The sequence below is a fragment of the Desmodus rotundus genome, chromosome 1 (genome assembly GCF_022682495.2).
Source record: "Desmodus rotundus isolate HL8 chromosome 1, HLdesRot8A.1, whole genome shotgun sequence".
NCBI lineage: Eukaryota > Metazoa > Chordata > Mammalia > Chiroptera > Phyllostomidae > Desmodus > Desmodus rotundus.
Window position 1 is genome coordinate 174687002 of NC_071387.1, and position 21355 is coordinate 174708356.

The window sequence follows — 21355 nt, forward strand, 5'->3', positions numbered from 1 at the left end:
CTGCCCAACCCACTCCTTCCTTTCACTCACGTGCGCTCTGGGGCTCTCAGGCCGGGCCTCACCGCTCCGTTCCCTCCGGTATAGCCCAGCTCTCCTGCTTCGACTCCCCAACACGAAGCGGCGTCGGTTGGTCCCGAGCCCCACGCTTGCAGTCCACACGCCGCCGCCTACTGACGCCGCAAGCCACTTCTAGGAACGCGCCATGTTCAGCGTCGCAGGTCTGAATGATGCAGACGCTGGAATAATGCGTCACGGACTCCCGCAGCGCTGGCAATAGGCAAAGAGAGGCGGCGATAGGACTACAGAGGGAAAAGGAGGGAGGGGCTTTCCCTTCCAAACCGAAGGCGCCGGGCGGCTACAGCAACAGTATGCGCTTGCGCAGTATAGAGAGCCAGGAGCCTGGACTCAGCGGGAGCTGTAACCATAGAAACCACAGGTCCGGGTTTCCTCTCTCCCAGAAAAAACAATTGTCCCCTGAGTTGACTGAAGCTTGAATCAGAACCATTTTCCCTTCCCTATTCTAGATATTAGCGGCTAAACTGCATTGTGTTACTGGCCCGTCTCTGCAGAGAAAAGTTATTAAAATAATCCTTTTACTAATACTTATGTTTTAATATCCTAAACTTGATAGGCGCTCTACTCCAAAACGATAGAAACGGTGGAAAGATTAAAAATGAAGTCCAGTTCTCCCTGCTTCTGCTAACTAGCTTAGTGACCTAAGATTTCTTAATGTTAGAATGAAGTTGTGAGGAAATAGGTGAGTGTTCACAGAAATAAATAATAGTAGATAACATTTACTGATCATTTAGTATGTGCCAGATACAGTCCTAAGATCTTTATATGACTCTTGTGTTTTAATCTTCAAATCAACTCTATGAGGTGATTTCTACTATGCTCATTTTACAGATAAAGAAACCACAGCACAGAGATGGCAAGTAACCTGCCTAAGGTCACACAGCTAGTAAGTGGCTGTATTAAGATTTAAAATGGGCAATCCTAAGTCCTGCACTATAAAAATAGGGCTGTTTTTATTTTATATTTTATCCTCACCCAAAACATGCCTACTGGTTTTGGAAGAGACGGGAAGAGAGGGAGATGGGAAGAGAGGGAGATGGAGAGAGGGAGGGAAACATGAGAGAGAAGCAGCCATTGCCTCTCCCATGCTCTGACCCTGGACAGAACCTGCAACCTGGGCATGTGTCCTTACCTGTAATGGAACCCACTACAGGATAACGCCCCAACCAACTGAGCCACACTACCCAGGCCCAGAGGCCTGATTTTAAAGTGAAAACATAAAATTTATCTAAATAACTGCCAAGAAAGAATGATTAAATCATGATGAATGCATATGTAAGAAAATACAAATTGGCCATTCAAAATTATGTGGACATGTATTTGTTGACATGTTAACGCATTAACAAGGCATTGCAAAAGGAGGTGGTTACAAAACTGTGTTCAGGATGGTTCTGTTTTGGGAAATAAATATATGCCAAAATGTGAACAGGATTTGTCACTAGTTGGATGATATTGTGGGATTTTTACTTTTTTTTTTTGGCTTAATTGTATCTTCTAATTCTACTGAAAAGTAAGGTAGTACTTCTCAAATATTAAGTGTGCGTAGAATCACATGAGGATCTTTTTAAAATACACATCCTGATTCAGTCGGCCTGAGGTAGGGCTTGAAATTCTTCATTTGTAATGAGATTCCAGTTAATGCCAATGTTGCTGGTCCAGAGATCACATGTTGAATGAATAACAAGGTTATAAGGAACATGAGATAAAGAAAAAAAGCCAAATTTGGATTAAAATGAAGAACTTGGCCTACAAGAATAAGTCTTTTCTACTCAGGATAATGGATCCTTTGAAAAATTTAAGGAAAGTTGTAACTTAGAAAAATGCACATATGCAAAATTTGGCCTACACAAACTTCAGGACCCCAAATCAAGATTCACTTGGAGGTCCTTGCTTCAGCTACTATGAATGTATAATCTAGTCACTTACTATGTACAAAACAAACATGTGCAGCTGGATAAGCTCCTATTACTGCATTTCATTGTTACAGCCTCAGACTCTTACGTTCTTTGGAGAAAAAAGCAAAGAAATATTTAAATTAATTTAAATTAAATCACTTGATGTGTTCAGAATATATTGAAAATATTAATACAAGTATAAATTCAGTGCTTTCCCCCCAAAATGGCTGAGAATTGAGAAGAGAAAGCAGAAAGCTGATGAAGCAAATGCTAAATTAAAGAAACATTGGCTTCTCTCACGATATTTTATTTTTATTCATTATATCCCCTGGCACATTTAAAATGTTGTTTCAAGCATGCTATGCATGTAAATAAGCCTCTTTTTCTACCAAAGCAAATGCTATTATAATTCTTTTTGAAGTTAAGATCATTTTATTAACAACCTAAAACTCAAAGAATGGCAATGAATCAATTGTGCACACCCAAATTGAAAAATAATTATTTTTAATTAATAAAGAATATAAACATGAACCAGAGAAGCATGAAATTATTTTTATAATTACTAAGCCATCTGTAGCTGCAAAGATAACTAATACATTTCAGCATGAATTTCCAATGCTTATTTCTTTATCACAGCTCATATCCAGAACTCACGGCTCCATGGTGCATCCAATATTGTCTCACTTCTGAATGCTGCCTTGGCTAACAGGAAAAAAAAAAAAAAAAAAAAGGATGAAATTCAGCCAAAATAATGTGATCTCAATTATTACAATTTCCCTGCATTGATGATGGTAACTCTCCCCATCTTTTTTCATTTCTGTAGAAATTTATCATTTGGTATCTTATTGCAAAAACTAGTGAATCCCCCACTTTTCCTGTGAATCAGAATCTCCTAGAGGGTCTGTTAAACTGCCCTGGCCAGGGTCCAATCCCACTCTGATCCAGAATGTTTAGGGCAGAGCTTGGAAATGGAAATTTTCATTACACTCTATATTAGTTTACTGAGGCTGCCACAACAAAATCCCCCTGACGGGGTGGTTCAAATGACAGAAATTTATTTTCTCACAGCTCTGCAGGCTAGAAATCCATGATCAAGACGTAAGCAGACTTAGTTTCTCCTCAGGACTCTGTTCTTAGCTTGCAGATTGTTGGTTCTCCCAGTGTTCTAACTCCGTACGCCACACCCCGGGTGTCTCTTTGTCCAGATCTCCTCTTTTCTCATGGACCAGTCATACTGAATTAGGTCACACCCCAAAGATCTCATTTTAATTTACTCACCTCTTTAAAGATCTGTCTCCAAATATAGTCACACCCTGAGGCACTAGATATTAGGGCTTCAACCTATAAATTTGGGGGGGAACAATTCTGCAGGTGGCTCAAGGTTCATAGCTGGATAAACACCAATTTAGTCTCTGCATAAACTAAATATGTACATTCACCTCAGTGATTTAGTTTATGGTTCTTAAAACATGTGACCTCTTCCAGGATGGTCTTGCTATTTTACTCAAAAAGAAAATGATCATTTGGGCTGGTGTGGCTCAGTGGATTGGGGAACCAAAGCACCACAGGTCCAATTTCCAGTCAGGGCACATGCCTGGTCCACAGGCCAGGTTCCCAGTAGGGGGCGTGCTAGAGGCAACCGCACATTGATGTTCCCCTCTCTTTCTCCCTCCCTTCCCCTCTCTCTAAAAATAAATAAAGTCTTTTTCTAAAAAATTATCACTTGATTTCCATTCTTATTGTCAAAATAGCTTCTCCCACCCACCCTGTTGGTCTTTTTCTCCTTTGCTTTGCTGTTTTCTTCACACTTATCACCACCTGATATAATGTCTGTTTTTTATTTAATTTTTTAAAATTTATTGATATTGAGTGAGCAAGAGAGAGAGAGAGAGATTGATTTGTTGTTCCACTTATCCATGCATTTATTGGTTGATTCTTGTATGAACCCTGACCAGGGATACAACCTGCAACCTTGGGTATTGGACAATGCTCTAACCAACTGAGCTACTCAGCCAGGGCCATAATCTCTGTTTTTCCTCACTAGGATATAAACTCCACTTTATTTTGCTCATCACTGCACTTTCACTGTGGAGAACAGTGACTCGGGAAGATGAGAATGTCCTTAAGGTGATCTTGCATTCCTTCTGTGACATAAAAAGCAAGGTCTTCAGTGAGGAACTGGGGAGGTGGTAAGAAAGGAGGAATGAGAAGAATTAAGGTTTAAAGATCCTTTATGGAGAATGGAAGAGGAAGTTTAGAGGGAATTCAAGAAGAAGGGCTGGGCAGGGTTCAGAACCCAGCTAAATACGGAGCCCATGAATGTCTCTTTACACTGCTGTGTGGTCTCCAGCAGTTCTCACAGCCTGGGGGAGCGCAGTGAGGGCAAAGCGGTTAGCACGACATTTTAGCTCCTTCACAATAAGTCCCTTTTTACCTTACCTACCTATTCCTCAGCTATACCAAGTTTCTTTTCCTTCCTTAAACATCTTTATATCTAGGCTTTGTTAGTGCTTTTTCCCTTTGAAGTCCGAACTTTCCTTCGCTAACTTTTTTTTTTAAAGAGAAAGGAGAACGAAAGGGGAGAGAGAGGGAAACACTGATGTGTGAAAGAGACATCAATTGGTTGCCAATCGCACGCCCTCAAGTGGGGACCCTGCCTGTAATCCAGGCACATGCCCTGATGGGGAATCGAACCTTTGGGTTCGCAGACTGGCACTCAATCCACTGAGCCACACCAGCTCTCGGCTAACTTTTGTTTGTCCTTTAAAGACTCAGCTCAGAAAAGTAGAAAATATATATTAAAAAACTTTTTTAAAAAGGGAAAACTATATATAAAAAATAAAACAAAGACTGGCTCAAATATTTTATTTTGAAAATGTCTGCCCAATTTCCTCATGTATTAACCATAGTGGTATGATCATATCTTTTTTTTAAAGATTTTATTTATTTTTCTTTTTGAGAGAGGGGAAGAGAGAAAGAGAGGGAAGAGAATCATCAGTGTGTGGTTGCCTCTCAGGTGGCCCCCACTGAGGACCTGGCCCGCAACCCAGGCAACCCAGGCATGTGCCCTGACTGGGAATTGAACCTGCAACCCTTTGCTTCACAGCCCACACTCATTCCACTGAACAACACCAGCCAGGGCTGATCATACCTTTTTAAAAGCAGTCTTTGGAAGATAGACCTAGGTTCAAGACGAGGCTGTCATCTTTACTGTATGATCTTCAGCAAGGTATTAAACTTGTTTGTCCTTCATTTTTCTCATCTGTAAAATGGACATAAGACCTATTTCAGACAACTGAAAGTGTTAAATGTAACTAAGTGTACTTACACGTAAGTAAAGCACCTGGCACCTAATTGACGAGGAAATGTTTCCATTATTGCAAATATTTGCATGTCTCCATCTTGACAGAAAATTCTTTAAAAGCAGGGATCGTGTCATATTCATCTTTTTATTCCTAACATTTGACCCCGGGGCTGGCACACTAGATTCTCCAGAATAAAATAGGTAGTTGAAGATGCTGCTAGGATATATGAATTTTCTCCTGAGTCAAAATTACAGCAAAGAAAGACCAAGGCTTAGGAATGCACGCAATTATTTGCACAAGGAAGAGTCAGCTTTGGTAATGACAGAAAAAAAACTTCAAGAAAAATAGGTTACACACAGAAACATTAAAAACCGAAGCCTCTACTCAGGCAGGCAAAACGGACATTGACCTTGTACTCATGAGCTTATGGTTGGATACACTGTCACATCACAAATATCACATTGACTGAATTTAGGATTTTTTTTTGGGGGGGGGGTTCTCTCTCGATGGAATAAACTTTGAGAAGAGCAGTTTCCTATTTAACTTTGAATCTCCACCACCAAGCAGCATTTAATAAACAGCTGGAGCGTAGAGAGAACGACCTGGTACAAAAGGAAGGGAAGCAACTAGTGGCTGTAGTGGAACGAGACACTTACTCCATTCTCGGAATTACTTTCCACAACACAAGAAGCAGAGAACTCACTCCCCAAAAGCAGCAACCGCCTCACCCCATGCTCCTGGGTTTCCCACTCCAAATGTGCTGGGAAGCGGGAGCGAGGTATGTGAAAGAAACCTTTTTCGGACATCAGTGATCCCCAAACCTGGCCCGATAAAGAATCCACAAGGCATAATCGCACTATACACCTTAAAACCCCTCTACAAACTCGAGAGTACCAGACCAAAACCTATTTAACTGTGCGCTTCGACAGGCCACACCCCCATTTCCAAACTAGCCAATCCAAACTTCCAGAATTGGTATCGCGGTGTCTTTTGGGATCTGTGGTCTCCCAAAGCTCCAGCTCGTGACTACAATGCCCGGCGGCCACTGGGCTCCAAGGAGGGTCCTTTTCCTGGGGGCGGAGCCCAGGGAGAACCAGGGGCGGTTCTTCCCCCGCTCGTCTACTCAACCGAGCTGTGAGTGGTGCGTTCAGTGCAGGGCGTGAGTCCCACGTGGTGCGGAGACTTGAGTAGCCAGCTTTGGTACTCGCTGACTTTCTGAGCTCTTGGGTGGGCTGGCAGCTTAGATGCCGAAGATCAAGTCAGGGGCGAGCGGCCGCCGCCGCGATCGGCAGCAACAGCGTCGCGAGCTGAAGAGCGCTGGAGGTGGGTCAGCCAGGTCGGAGGTGAGGTCGGGTCGGGGTTTCCGGCACGACCAAGCCTGGACCGAGTTCTGGGCCCGGGAAGTAACGTCGATCAGGACCCCTGCTCCTGGAGCACGCAGGTCTGGGGATTCCGGAGCGCCGGCTGTAGGCCCTGCTCTCTGTCTCTGGCTTCCTTTCCGAAGAAAGGATGGATTTAGTGTGTCAGTCCTGGCTCCAAGTATGACGTTGATGCCTCTTGTCCACCAACCTGCTTTTTCTTATCTGGGACGGTCTAATATCTATCGAATTTTGTTTGGGAAATTAAGGTTGTTTCATGTTGTCTTTCAGGACTCAGGTTCAACACAGGGATTGGGCAGCACATTTTGAAAAATCCTCTCATTGTCAACAGCATTATCGATAAGGTGGGTGTGGAAAAGGAGGGAGTTTGGGGTAATTATTATTAGGAATATGTAAGCACTGAGAGAATGCTCAAAACAGATGCTCTATTAAGACTTGTTGAATGAATTGAAGAATTGTGTAGGTTTCGCTAGCTTTGCCATGATTTGCGTCATTCTGTGGATCTGGGTTTCTACTGGCCCCAACTTCTTTTTCTTTCTGTAGGTTATTTACTTCGTAGGTGGACATTTATTTAATTTCAGATCATTATTATTATTATTCCCCAATCAGTTTTTCTAGGCATCATCTATGACTTAATTTTTATTTACTCCAGAGCCTAAAGATTATGTCTAAACAGACATCTTAGGAATTTTACTCTCCCCCAGAGAAACTTACATAATCCTGTTACACATACAAACTCTCTGGCGTATTCCTCCTGTATGGGGTATTGACGTGCCCTTACTGTTATGGATGATTGGCTGCTAGGACGTGAAATATAGGAGGTGCAAATTACTTTTGCGGCTACAAAGGAGGCGTCCTGGAGCTGTGGAAAGAGCATTACACAATGAAAGGGTTTCATCTTGACTTCCTGTTACTTACAAAATGAGTGTAGGCCTAGGTTTTTAACATTTTTGGTTCATGGATTCTTTTGAGCATCTGATAATAGCTGTGGACCCAGAATACTGCAGCTGTGTACAATTTCTGGTTACTCCTGCATCCCTGAAAACATACATGGCTTGAGACTTGAGTAATCCTGGTACAGCATGCTATGATTCTCAGGCAAGGTCATTATATAGAGTCCTTTCCAGTTTAAACGTATTAATTACAGAGTTGGTAACAAGATGGTATTGAAATCATTTTCAAGGTAGAAAGTAGAATGCCCATCCCAGAAAAAAACTGCTCTTCTGCTTTTCTTTTTTTAAAAAATTTTAAATTTATTCCTTGATTTAGAGAGAGAGAGAGAAATACTGATTTGTTGTTCCACCCACCTTTGTATTCATTGGTTGATTCTTGTGTGTACCCTGACCCAGATCAAACTTGCAAACTTGGCATATGCGGACGATGTTCTAACCAATAGAACTAGCCAGCCAGGGCTATTCTGCTTTTCTGATTTTTAAAGTTGCCCCAAGTTAGGAGAGGTGTCAGTTTTCTATTTGCACCAAATGTTTGATAATTTTTTGAAGCATATAGATTATTAAGGAATTCCTTAAAATGGAGTTAAAATAAAATCTATTAACTGAGCACTTTCTAGCAAAGATATTCAGGTGTAAATTAAGTTATGTGTTCAGATGTGCCAGTGAAGCTAAAGTGGTGGTTTGGTTATTTTCTTTGCAGGCTGCCTTACGACCAACTGACGTGGTACTGGAAGTTGGACCTGGAACTGGCAATATGACTGTTAAGTTGCTAGAAAAGGCAAAAAAGGTAAAAAGGATTTCATGTTTGATATCAGAAATGGTTATGTGAGTAAGCTCAGATGGTTTACAAATATATATCTATTTTAATTAATTGCTGTTATTTTAAGAGTAATTCTTGATCCTTTGCTAGAAACTTTATCTTAGAAAATATGGGTGAAATGAGTAAAGATGGTCAAAAGATACAAACTTCCAGTTATAAAATACCTGGGAATATAAGGGACAGCATGGTGACTATTTAACAGTACTGTACTATATATTTGAAAGTTGCTAAGCGTGTAGATCTTAAAAGTTCTCATCATAAAACAAAAAATTTGTAACTGTGTTAGTGATGGATGTTGACTAGACTTATCTTGGAGTAAATACATGTTATCATTAGGTTGTACACCTGAAACTAATATAGCATCATATGTTAAATATATCTTAATTTTTAAAAATGGATTAAAAGAGCCCACACCGGTGTGGCTCAGTTGGTTGGGTGTCATCCCGCAAAACAGAAGGTCACCAGCTAGGGCATATGCCTGGCTTGCAGGTTCAGTCCCTTGTTGGGGCAGGTGCAAGAGGCAGCCAATCAGTGTTTCTCACTCACAGTGATGTTCCTCTCCTTCTCTTTCTCCCTCCCTTCCCCTTTCTCTAAAAATAAATAACAGCTTTAACAAAGTAAAAATGGATTAAAAGAAACTATGGGATATATCAATCAGGAAAAGAGAAACCACATCGGGTATTTCAGTACAGGAAAATTAATACAGGAATTAGTTACATGGTTGTTACAGGACTAAAAGAATAAAATGAGAGCTTTGAGGTATTCCAAGATTAATAATTGCAAAGAGCAGCTATCATCTCTGGGCTCAGAGAGGCAAGTAAGAAGGTTGGAGTTATTGGAACCTAGAACTTTGGAGGTGATCTGAAGAGCTGCAGCACAGGCCCCTGAGTTTAGGGTGCCACCCGGCCACTGCTGATACCTTCTTTGTGTCATGGCTGACCCCGTGTTGTGTCCTCTGGTGGAAGCAGGTAGCCCATTTCAAAGCATTTACTTGAAGAGAGTTTAATGAAGAGACTACTTACAAATTGCTATTTTTGTAATGGTGGGAATGGGTTAAAAGAAACCAGTAAACATTAGTGAAAGACCCAGGGACTAACAGCAGGTAACAGTTACCATTCAAAGGACTCAAGGGGCAAGAGGAGGGAACTGTGTTACTGAGCCACTGAACAGAGGCCACTGTCAGAACAGCTGCAAGGCATGGGCAGGCCTTAGTAAACACTCAGCCTCTGCCTTTGTGCCCTGTGATGCTGGTTCCTCTCACTGGCCAATCCTAACCAGAAGTCAAAGGGCAAGGCAGCTGGTCTGCACATCACTCTACAGGGCACAGGGAAAGCTGGAGAGAGGAACCGAGAGCCGGACAGACTAAGCAGCACATGTATCTATTCTGTAGACACGGTCTTCCTGCAAGTCATGAAACCTCAGCTGAGAGTGAATTAAAATTACAATTCCAGCATTACCTGGTATCCCTTTGCATTTGCTTCAGAAATTATCTATTGTGTTTACTGTGGACTTAATAGATAAAATTATGTACTCGTTCTAGCAGAAGTTGTCTTGAATGCTTCTGCATACAAGACATTTACTACATGACTAGAACATTTAGTGCCAGACTTCTTGCATATTTTCTCATCTTCTGTTCAGTTCCAAACCGTGGAGCCCAATGAGCAATAATTGATAATTCTGTCAATTATTTGGGTCAAACTCTCTAGCTGACCACATTTCTGCGTGGTGTTTTTTATTGTTTGAAATGGTAGAAAACAATTGAAGGATTCTTGATGATAGAATTGAGGAAAAGAAGTTCAATTCATATAATCCTATAAGAGTTACTATTGAGATAAGAAAAGTTTTATACTCCATAATTACTCTAAAATTTTTTTTTTTTTCTCAATTGAGGTAATTGCCTGTGAACTTGACCCAAGGCTAGTAGCTGAACTTCACAAAAGAGTTCAGGGCACGTGAGTATTCATAGTAGAATTAAAGTGCATTTCAATCTCATGAAACAACATTCTTTTTAAATTATGTTTCTCTTATTATCAGACCTCTGGCCAGCAAACTTCAAGTAATGGTGGGTGACGTGTTGAAAACCGATTTGCCGTTCTTTGATGCGTGTGTGGCGAATTTGCCTTATCAGGTCTGTCTTCAAAGTGTTAGAAACATTATAGTAAATGTTTCTCTGGTGTATCTTTCCCGGAAATAACCAGTTAATTTTCTTACAGATCTCTTCTCCTTTTGTCTTCAAGCTGTTGCTGCACCGGCCTTTTTTCAGGTTTGTGACAAATACCAAAGTGACTGCCAAATCTTAGAAAGACAGACAGGTTAGGCCATGAACACAGCCCAAGATGAAACTTAGTTCAACTGAAAAACTACTGGACAATTTGTTTTTGTAGAAAATATCTGTTTGTGTGAAGGTCTCTCTCTCTCTTTTTTCAATTGACAGTTATTTGGGGAGGTGTGGTGTCAGTCCCGCTTCTGAGACCAGACGACCTTTCCCTAGTTTCTCATCCCCTTGCCATTAGCTCCGGTTACACTTTTCTTTGCCTTACGTCTGCACAATTGCAGTGGCCTCCTACGGTGTTTCCAGTGTAGTCTAGACCAATCGTTTTCAAACTGCAAGTCAAAAACCCCTAGTGGTTATAAAATAAATTCAGTGGGTCACTTTTTTTTTTTTAATGAGACAGAATAGAATATATCTGAGGGTATTAAGTACATGTGGCCCAGGTGATTACAGTTTTATAAAAGTTTTTTTGTGTGTTACCTGGGTTGCAATGTCAAATGTATTTCTTAGTGTGACTTATAGTCAAAAAAGTCTGAAAGTCGAAACCCAGCTTTGAAGATGATCTTGTGCTTAAGAGCCTTCAAAAGTCTTCCCATTGCTTGCTGAGTTAAAAAACCCACATTCCTTAACCTGGAGAACGCTGATTTCACAACCTTCCTCAGCTCTTCTGTAAAAGTGTTTGTTACCCCTGAATGTAATTTGTCTACTGAACCAATTTTGTTTTGAGTTTTGTTTTCCTAGAAGGGGTGATATAGACTAGTGCTGATCTGAAATACTTTCTCATCTGATCATTGAGGGCTTACATTAGCAAAGGGTGAGAGGTGCACCCATTATAAAATGAAAAAGCCAACTGATCATTTTGTGGTAATAAAGCTAAGGCTGAGTGTTCGCCCACTTTCTAACCAGCTGGAATAATTGTCATGAGCTGTAGATATTGCTTTGCTCTGTTTCCTGCCCAAGAAAATCTGTTGAAGTTCAAACACATCGATAGCTGAAAGTAACTATTTTCCTTATTCCTTTCTGCTATCTTTTCAGATGTGCAATACTTATGTTTCAAAGAGAATTTGCTCTCCGACTGGTTGCAAAACCTGGAGATAAGTTATACTGCAGACTCTCAATTAATACACAGCTGTTAGCACGTGTGGACCATCTAATGAAAGTAAGTGACCATTATTGAAATAATGTGACAACTCATCCTTGAGCATCTAGCTGTGTCTTCTGTGAGGAGAGCATATTTGATTACTAACTTAGTTATTTTTGAGAGAACTACTTAAACATTTTCTGATTAACAGGTTGGGAAGAATAACTTCAGACCACCGCCAAAGGTGGAATCCAGTGTTGTAAGAATAGAACCTAAGAATCCACCACCACCTATCAATTTTCAGGTGAGGTTAAAATACTAGGTCATTCAATAAAGGGGAAAAAAAAATGTCCAAAGTGGAAGATGTGTGTCTATAGCAGCAGAAAAATACTGAGTCAACCTAAATGTCCTAACAGGAAAATGTTAATTTTGATACATCCCTCTGATGGAGTAGAGGGAATAATTTGAGTCAAGATAGTTGTGAAGACCACAAGAGTACACAGAAAATGTTTGCAAAGGGGAAAAGGATTAGAATGCCGTTGCATTTTCCTAAAGATTATAGCTATGGAAAACGTGTCTCTATTTGAATAAGACTTGGAAAAGAAGATCAAGTGAAAATAGTTGTTAGAGTAGTGGTATAGGTAACCCTTTTTAATCAGAATTCTTGCTTTTGCGATTTAAAAAAAGAAGGAAGCCAGCTCACCTGATGTCAAGCCTTACTGCAATCACTTTGAGTAAAAACACGATTGCTTTTGTGTTCAATAACTGGTGGTAGACGGAGTGGTTTGTCAGTTACTCTTTCAGGGAGGTTTAGGTGTGTTGCCCAGGACACGTCTAAATCACGCTTGTTCTGAGTCATGTTTTTTGAAAATGCCATATGACAGATGCCACATGAGACTTTAGATGCCAAAATGCCACATTGTTTTTTGTTCAGATGTGGAACAGTTATGTATTTTTTCTGATTTTTAGAATTGAGGATAAAATACTCAGTGAGGTATACAAAAGTTCAAAACAGTATACATCTTACTTTTGTATGTGTGTCAGCCAAATCAAGATATAGAGCATTTTTATCACTCCAGAAGGTTCCTTCCAGTTTTATATATTAACAGACAAAATAATACCTCTCAGGCCTAGGAAAGAAGTTTGATATTCCCTAAGAAAATATCCATCTTCTGTTTCAGGAATGGGATGGCCTAGTAAGGATCACCTTTGTTAGGAAAAACAAGACACTGTCTGCTGCATTTAAGTAAGTATTCTACTCATTTAGCGCGTGTGAAGGGCCTGTGCTCCAGATACTGTGCTCGCTGCTAGGATTGGGTCCTTTTCTTGAACGGACCACCTAAGCATAACGACTATCCACGTCCAGACACACTTGACCTTTTTAACTGACTTTGTACTTTGGGAGGCAGGAGAATTTTAATGAAGAAAGTTCCTGGAGTTGGGAATTAGATCAGGTTTTTTTGGCAAAACGGGAAAACAAAAACTGACCACATATCTGCCTAGCTTTTCCCTGGAAAAATGGAGCGATGACAAACCCCTTCCACATTTGTGTTCATTTAATTTTATTAACTTGGGAAAATGTGACAACATTATGGGGCCTAAGGGTAAAAAGGAGGTGAAAGCCATAATTTTAGGGGGCTTTTGTGTGTGCGGTGTTTTGTGGAGAGTCTAGAATTTCCTTAAGAATTTGAGATGTTCATTAGGATGTTACTTTTAAAATGTAACTATGTAGTTTGTAATTACTTTATAAGTTTAAGTATTCAACACTTTTTAGTTTCTTAATTTCACCATATGAAACATAGATTTGATCTTACCATAAACTGAAAGGAAATTATTGATTATCTCTAATTTTGGAATAACAACAGTGATGTCATTTATTCTACAGGTCAAGTGCAGTACAGCAGCTATTGGAAAAAAACTACAGAATTCACTGTTCAGTCCATAATACTGTAAGCAGAAAATGTTTGTGATTTCAATGATGTATTGAATTTTAAAATGTCCCTCTTATTTCTTTTTATCTATCATTAAAAGATTCCTTAATTTTGTACATTCCAAAGACACTTAAGAAACCATGTATAGTGTGTAACTAGCACAATTTTTACATGTCAGTGCTGATGTATATGCTGAGGAACAGGGCTGAGCAACCTCGATTACCCCACTCTGTCTTCTTTAACCACTGATAGTTCTTTTAGCCATAGATTCAATTGAATCCTAATTTCCTCAGAGGTTTAGGCATGTGCAGCTTGCTCAGCTTAAAATAATTGTGACCATCCCTTCCTGCAATTATAAAGTTACATTTCTCAGTAACCTTTTAATACCCAGATACTGATTAAAATATAGACTGAATGGGTTTCTGGTTGTGAGCTTCATGCCTCTTCATCATCAGTGCATTTTCTTCAACCAGTTTTGTGTCTGTGAGCACACATATGCATATCCACACGTAATAGCCGTGTGACAACTTACTAGTCCTTTCAAATTAATTAAACAGGGCAGATAGATAAAAGCAAATTTCCTTCTATTTTTGGAATCAGATGGTTACTGTATCACATTGTTCCATTTTCTCTTATGGACAAAGTCATTAAACATTGCCTAAGAAAATATTAAGCTAGATGAAGAAAAATCTTGGATGAAAAAGGGTAAAGTATGATATATTTAATATGCCTTAAGGGTTGGAGAGGCCATGTCTTAGAGAAAAATTAAGCTGGTAAATGAGATTTGTGCCAAGAAAATGAGTTATTTTAAAGCAGTAAGAATTGCTTTAAAATTTAGTTTACAGCTCTAATTATTTTGTTACGAAGTACTTTGTGAAGCCCAAGACTGACAGAACATTTAAGAGAGAGGGCAATATACTTAATTAATTCAAGGTCTTCGAAGTATTTGATATGTGCTGAAGATCACTTAGAGATCCAAGTTTTATCTGCACAAATAGGCTTTCTGAAGTGTCATGGACAGATGGTAACTGTGTTATCACTTCCTGAATTAAAGAAAGAAGAGTCAAGGTGACTTCATTAAAGATACGTTGTTCATTTATTCTGAATCTTGTTAGATAATACCAGAAGATTTCAGCATAGCAGATAAAATACAGCAAATCCTAACCAGCACAGGTTTCAGTGACAAGCGGGCCCGTTCCATGGACATAGATGACTTTATCAGGTAATTACATTTTTCTTTTTCTGAGTGTTTACACTTCTTCACTGTGACACCTTCAGACTAGAAAATGAAAGGCTTTTAAGCGGTGTAAGGTGCTACCTGGGAGTTACCACACATCACTTCCAGGGCGCGGAACAGCATTTGGTGTATAGAAGATGGAGGCTAGTTAGCTGCAGCAGAAATGAACATTTTCTTTGAGAACAGTAGTAAATAACAGTCCTAGCCTGGAGATAGCCTCTAAGTCTATGTGGGTTGCGGTGATTGTGCTCCTCCCCTTGCATCCCCTCCCCTAACTCCCATTCATGATCAATAGTTTGTCTCTTCACATAGCTTGTAAGGTAAAATTATAATACTTGTAGTTGGACTTCATGTTTTTCTTCATCGGGTATAGCTACTGTTAAATAGACCCTAAGCACAAAAGTTTCAGTTACAAACATATCCGGTTATCATTTCTAACTGGTTTAGTGATGGAGTTACTTGTTTTGTAATTATCTGAGCAGTGTACACCAATTTGTTTGCCTTGAATTATACAAGTAATTCTCATGAAAGCAGAGTACGTCTTCAATTACCCAGGTAATTATTAACCTGTACTCACTGTTTTTACTCACTTAACACTGATTTCCTAACTAATAAACTATCACTTACTGCAGAAGTTTTTGCCATTTTAGCTAATTCATTTTTAAAGCTTCCATATTCCAGGGACTGAATAAAGAATGAGGGTAGATTGTTACAAAAGTCATTGATTGGTTTCACTTTTCTAAGCTGGAAACAGTTCTATGTAACTGAGACAAATAGGGTTTGTATTTTATATTGGCAGGTTAGTAATATTACTCTTTGTTAGATGTTAATCCTAGGAGTTAAATATTTAAGTACCTATCTTCCTTTTTTCTAAGACATTTTAACCAATCTTGACCTATCCTTACGAGACATCCTAAAAATAATCTCAGGTCTAAATAGAAATATTTCATCTTAATTCTTTTCCTTCTCACCAAATTTCTTCAAGGTTAGTAAGCATATGTAGTTTGCTAACTAGGATCTGATTAAGTATATAGATATACAGATTTGAACTTGGGTAATAGTGAGCTCAGAGAGGAAGAACAGACATACATAATTAGCTCTTCATCTGTCTTGTTTCGAATTCCAAATAGGTTCTTGTTCACTTAGCATGTTGAAACAAGTGCTAATGACCTCTTAGGTCTGGGATAGTAAGAGTTAAATTCAAGACATACAAGCTATGACAAAAGTACCAAAAAGATGTGGTTTTAACCAATTTATCTTATAAATTTTGTTGATGAATAATGTTCCTTTGATGACTAGTGTTAGGAGTGGGTAAGCTTCAGAGGTTTGCTGATGTGTTCATGTTCTAGGATTCATAGTATGGGAACCATATGCAGTTATGTGCTACAAATGAGCTTTCCAATACCATCTCATTTTGGTTTCTTTTTTCAGATTACTACATGGATTCAATGCAGAAGGTATCCATTTTTCTTAGGTCTGGAAGACAGAATTTTTCAAACTCAAAAAAAAACCCCCAAACTGTATATTATTAATAATTTGAGAAGTTGAAGGATGCTTTTCCTCCACTGGGACACTGACAATTTTTGATGTAATACTACTGTTGTCACCAGTTATTACTCTGCATTTCTAAGGTAGTTAAGTCAGTCGGTTTAAGTACCCAATTTTTTTGGTTTGGGTTTAATATTTTACTAGCCTATACACAATTATCTTCAAGTTCAAGAGCCGCAGACACGCACAACTTTACCCTTAAACTTACCATTTCTAACAGGTTATTTTATGAAGATGTTACTTTTCTACTTGCTATGTTACATATTATTGTGAGGACCTCTTTAGACTTTCAGCTCTTTAGGTCTTTATCCCTCAGATGTAAAGTTATAATATGCTTAACTGAGTCACATGCCCGCCATACCATTTCTTGTTCTTGCGTATAGCCAAAACAGTTTTCCTCAGCTGCTTTTGCTTTGTTGTGTTTATCCTACACAACTTCTGTCACTGCTTACCGCTTCAGCTAGCCTGTAACAGCAGCATATACACTAGGGCTCTGGAAAGCTTGCGTCAGCTACTGAGGCCATGTGGTGCCAGACATACTACTTCTGAGCATGATTCCTGTGAGATGAGGATGCTTAACTACAATGTGAAATCAATGATAAGATTATATGATTTTTTTCCTTGGGGAGATAGTCATAGGTTTAATGAAATTTTCCAAAGGTTCTGTAAATCAAACTTGATTAAAAATTTAAAATCTCTGCCCTTCAACTTCAAAACAAGCAAAAAACCTCAGTCATTTTCCCACAAGTATTTCTCTAACTTGTGGACAATCATTTTAAGCTATTTCTGAAATGTATGGTTGAGAATTTCAATAGATGTCATAACTAAGTCTTAGTTGCAATGTTTTAATTATTACCAATATACCAATTGTTAATGCCCTTTATTAAAGAATTATACATAATAGCTTGTTATTTTATTTATATAAGGAAATAAAAATATCTTCATTGATATTTGGCTTTCTTTATGCTTAACTTAGCAGGAGTGTTTTCAAATTATTTTAGCAAAAGTACACTGAATAAACCTAGAAGGGAAGTTGTTTACCTAAACAGATTGTTTTAAAAATCCTGACTTCAAAGTGATATATTAAAATATTTCTATACAATGAAAATAATGTGTATTCTTATTAATAGTGATATCAGCTTTCAAGACTGAGAAGGTAAAGAATGTTTGTTTAATCCAGATCCAAAAAATTTCTTAAATAGCCACATCAAGCCACTTTTGCTATATAAATATTAAATATACTTAGGAGTAGTTTTTTAAAAATATCACAAAACTACCTCTCAAAATTCCCTTGTATTGTCTCTATTCTTATAGGAAATTTTTAAGATTTAATTCAGCTTCCCTCTCAGTCCTAGTAACTGCTGAGTTTGTCCCTTTTTTGACCTTTAGTTTTCCCATCTGTAAAACTGAAAGACTGGATTATACCAGCAAGATCTTTGCTAATATACTGATTGTTTATATACTTTGATTACTGGTCAGAATGAAGCCATTATAGGATAAGGCAACAAATTTGGATATAAGGGGGACCTTCTAGAGATACTACCCATCTATTTTAAATAATAAGTTAAGACAATAATAAATTAAGACTAATCTGTTGTGCTTTACAATGAACAAGCTCACATCTTTTTATTGCCCTTTGAAGGTTGGTTAGCCTCAAAAACTACCTTTATAAACGGACTCGGCAAGGTCAATAGTAACAGTTCTCCATTATTCCTCTTCTCTTTGAAATAAACACAAATAGAACATCTTAGAGCTGCAAGAAAACCCGAGTCCCTTCCAAAACAAAGGTGATTATATTGAAAAAAATTATCTCTAAACTCATTCCATAGATTCCATTTATTAATGAGCACATTGTTAAAATCTACATTTGTTCTAGATTTCAAGTTTACAGAGGAGCATTTCACCATGGTGTTAGGATTTCCCACAACTACCCTCTGAGTTCAATGAAGTGAAGTAGGGAATCTGGCTCATGTGACTCTATTCATAGTTTCCCTTCGGCCCATGTGAATGAGCTAGTAGATATCCTTGGGAGATTTTTTGTTGCTGTTAATCTGCTCCTGGACTCTCCTAGGAAACTGAGGGAAACCTCCTAGAGAGATATATAAATCGTTTAACAAAATATTTACATGAAAAGTGGCCAGTTTTCTTCCTTGGAATAGCAATCTGTAAAAATAAGTGCTACCATTTAAAAAGTAGCATACCCTAGACGTGATTCTCATCAAGTAACGGTGAGACATCACACGTTAGGTAACAGATGGAGCTTGGATTAGATCTGCCTTCTAAGGCGAAGTCAACTCTTTTTTTAGCTTAATTCTTTTTCAAGGGAGTTACATACTGTCTACGCTTGGCTTAAACTAACAGTTCTATTATGGACTACTTTCAATGTGTTATGTAAATGGCCATGCATCAAAAGCCAATTTCCTTTAACAGTACATTTAAAAGATACATTTTAGGGTGCTAATGGACACTTCAACTTAAGTAATGGTGTTGGTAAGGAGCAAATTGCACTATTAGTCCTGTTAATAACACACTGGAACACACTGCATATATAGGTATTATCCTAAGATAAAACTCTTCTCAGCATTTCATTACTTTTTATTATACACCAACTAGTTTATATTTTAGTTCTTTACAAAGAAAATGCTAAGAAAATTATATCCACATGTTATATGTTTTAAAATCATAATTCCAGATTTCTTTACATATAAGATGGAGTGGTCCAGCAGCTATATCCACTGTCACAGACTTCAGTTCCATTCAATAATATGGCACATCCTGCAAAATTAACTAGCAACACACAAAAAATGTCTCAAATACAGTAAAAATGTACACACAATAAAGGTAATTTACAAGGACAAATAAGGAATGTAATTTACCTTGGCTGTGCTTCAGAAATTTAGGGTTAATAGCCTTAGTCAAGGCACAAAGCAGGAATAGGTGAGCACAGCCATCTCTAGGAGTGGGCAAGGTATGTACAATCACATATGAGGTATGCATGCACGCAAAGAATTTCAAACTCCTCAGCTTTGCTACGAAAATTGAACTGAGTTAGGAAATGCGGTGGCTGCCCCCTGCTATTCACCCCTGGATCAAGTCCACAATTTTACTTCATCATATAGAAAATAAAATTGGCAGGGATCTCTAAAAGTGAATCACTATTTGGGGAAATGAAACAAAATGCTTCACCATTCCCAAATCTTGGCTGTGCCTCCTGGACTAGAAGCATTTTGTAGACAATGTTGTGTTTCACAAAATTGAAATGTCATTCAGGCGAAGGGACAAGACATTTTCCACAGACACTTTAAATTTCAAACTCTCAAATGGCCCTTACAGCTGAACCTTGTATGTTAAAATAGTGAGGGTTCTAGGGATCTGTTAGCAGCAAATGCCAATTTAAAGGGCACGGGGTCTCTTCGGGTTGATTTGCTTGCTGGCCTGTTCTTCTTCTTGTAGAGCTGCACGAAAAGATTTCACTTTATCTTGGAAAAAAGAAAAGAGCAGGAAGTGAGTATTATGTTACACACAAATGGGTATATACAACTTTATGGGTCCTATCAAGTCAGCGCTCTTACTTCATAATCTTAACATTTTTTTGTTCTTTGTTGTCCAAAAACTACAATAAATACAATCAATGTTCAACTATAGCAACAGTCTCATAAATTCCTGGAAATACCTGCTTTTTTCCTATTGTCAACAGGTTTCTGTTGTATGGCACATTTTATAGTGTTCACTTTTAATTTACTTACATTCCTTTTGGAGTGTAGACAGGCTATATATGCGTGTAAAATATGTAGAGTTATGTCAAAAAGGAAAACTATCAATGTTACTAAACTGTAAAATAGACATCTCTCAATGTTAGAAAATTTCTGTTCCCAATTACTATTTTACCTTTTTAAACTGAAGTTTAAAAAGTCATTTCAATTTTTAAAAAAAATATCATTTTTCCTTATCAGGGACTATAAAAGGGGAGAGGGAAGGGAGATTACAGGATAATGCCTTTTTTGGTCTTAAAGTTCTGTCTTACCATCTACCATGTCCTGATTCAGAGTCACTTAAGAACAAAAAACAGGTAATTAAACTGGCAGAGGCAAATATCAGCTATAAAGATAAGATATCTTCCTATAACAGCGGTTCTCAACCAGTGTGATTTTGCCCCGCCTCTCTACTCCAGGGACATTCAATACTTTCTATAGACATTTTTCATTGTCAAAGCTGGAGTGGAGACCAGGATGCTCATAAGTTGCAACACATTGGACAGCAACCCTCAACAATTTATCCAACTTAAAATGTGTAACAGTGCAAGGGTAATGGCCTTCTCAAGAAAAGATACAAATTTCTTTCCTTTCTTCAGAACTACAATGATGTTTTTTAAAGTTGACTTTTCTAACATTTAAAAAGGAATTTTAAGATTCTGGATCTGGTGGCTGCTAACATAATAACCCCAAACTTCTTATATTAATACCAAAATTATCTTTGGATAGTAAAACATTCCTTCCTAAGAAAGGACTGAATAATATAATATCTAGATAGTGATTTCTGAAAAGTTATGGGTATGCTTGGCATAATGAATTCTGAGAAAATTAAGGAAAGGAAGTCAACTGAATTGAACTCTACATATTAACAAAAAATTAGAATACATTATGTTCTGTCTTCTGAATAAAATTTGTGAGTTATGGCAGATTAGAAAAATGATCAAAACACTAAATCAAGGCTTGAATGTGAAGAACATGAAAAACAAAAGTAAATTTTAGAAATCCAACATCTGCAAAAACAATTCTGGAATTGGGGAAATGGTACTGCTGACTCCATGGGATATGTTATCAAATAACCAACTTCACAAAGAACCTGGCTTAAAAACT

General features: G+C 38.2%; 3 protein-coding genes and 1 long non-coding RNA gene across 8 annotated transcripts in view; 1 reads left to right on the forward strand and 3 right to left on the reverse strand.

Moving 5' to 3' along the window:
- IPO11 (importin 11) overlaps positions 1-239 on the reverse strand; it is a 182199-nt gene extending 181960 nt beyond the window's left edge. The window contains exon 1 of the mRNA XM_024578651.4: positions 31-239. The gene's annotated coding sequence lies outside the window, so the exon portion shown is untranslated. The remainder of the gene's footprint in view (positions 1-30) is intronic.
- Positions 240-2468: 2229 nt separating this feature from the next.
- Positions 2469-6196, reverse strand: LOC123478502 (uncharacterized). Its single transcript, XR_006653711.2, has 3 exons — positions 5932-6196; positions 5122-5232; positions 2469-2672 (listed from the first exon to the last, which is right to left on the reverse strand). It is a non-coding gene; the product is annotated as an uncharacterized lncRNA (long non-coding RNA).
- A 200-nt stretch (positions 6197-6396) lies between these two features.
- DIMT1 (DIM1 rRNA methyltransferase and ribosome maturation factor) lies at positions 6397-17444 on the forward strand. 2 transcript variants are annotated; one of them, XM_024578404.4, is made up of 12 exons: positions 6397-6598; positions 6925-6998; positions 8308-8394; positions 10318-10379; positions 10462-10555; positions 10641-10690; positions 11735-11858; positions 11992-12084; positions 12962-13026; positions 13666-13729; positions 14827-14933; positions 16380-17444. In XM_024578404.4, exons 1-12 carry the CDS (start codon positions 6520-6522, stop codon positions 16420-16422), a joined length of 942 nt encoding a protein of 313 aa, XP_024434172.1. In that variant the 5' UTR covers positions 6397-6519; the 3' UTR covers positions 16423-17444. The 2 variants fall into 2 exon arrangements, with proteins under 2 accessions (XP_024434172.1, XP_045042173.1); XM_045186238.2 differs by lacking the exons at positions 6397-6598; positions 6925-6998; positions 8308-8394 and having other exon boundaries at positions 10316-10379; positions 10641-10684; positions 11728-11858.
- Positions 17445-19073: 1629 nt separating this feature from the next.
- KIF2A (kinesin family member 2A) overlaps positions 19074-21355 on the reverse strand; it is a 74679-nt gene continuing 72397 nt past the window's right edge. For all 4 annotated transcript variants that reach the window (XM_053913348.2, XM_045186232.3, XM_045186235.3 and 1 more), the window contains one exon: positions 19074-19975. In XM_053913348.2, the coding sequence (XP_053769323.1) occupies positions 19890-19975 (86 nt within the window). In that variant the 3' untranslated portion in view covers positions 19074-19889. The remainder of the gene's footprint in view (positions 19976-21355) is intronic.

Excerpts from the sequence above, each read along its gene's own strand:
- DIMT1 (XM_024578404.4), top strand. The coding sequence starts at position 6,520 with ATGCCGAAGATCAAGTCAGGGGCGAGCGGCCGCCGCCGCGATCGGCAG. Across the intron at positions 10,380-10,461 it reads CACAAAAGAGTTCAGGGCAC|ACCTCTGGCCAGCAAACTTC; the intron begins GTGAGTATTCAT and ends TCTTATTATCAG. Across the intron at positions 13,730-14,826 it reads ACTGTTCAGTCCATAATACT|ATAATACCAGAAGATTTCAG; the intron begins GTAAGCAGAAAA and ends GAATCTTGTTAG.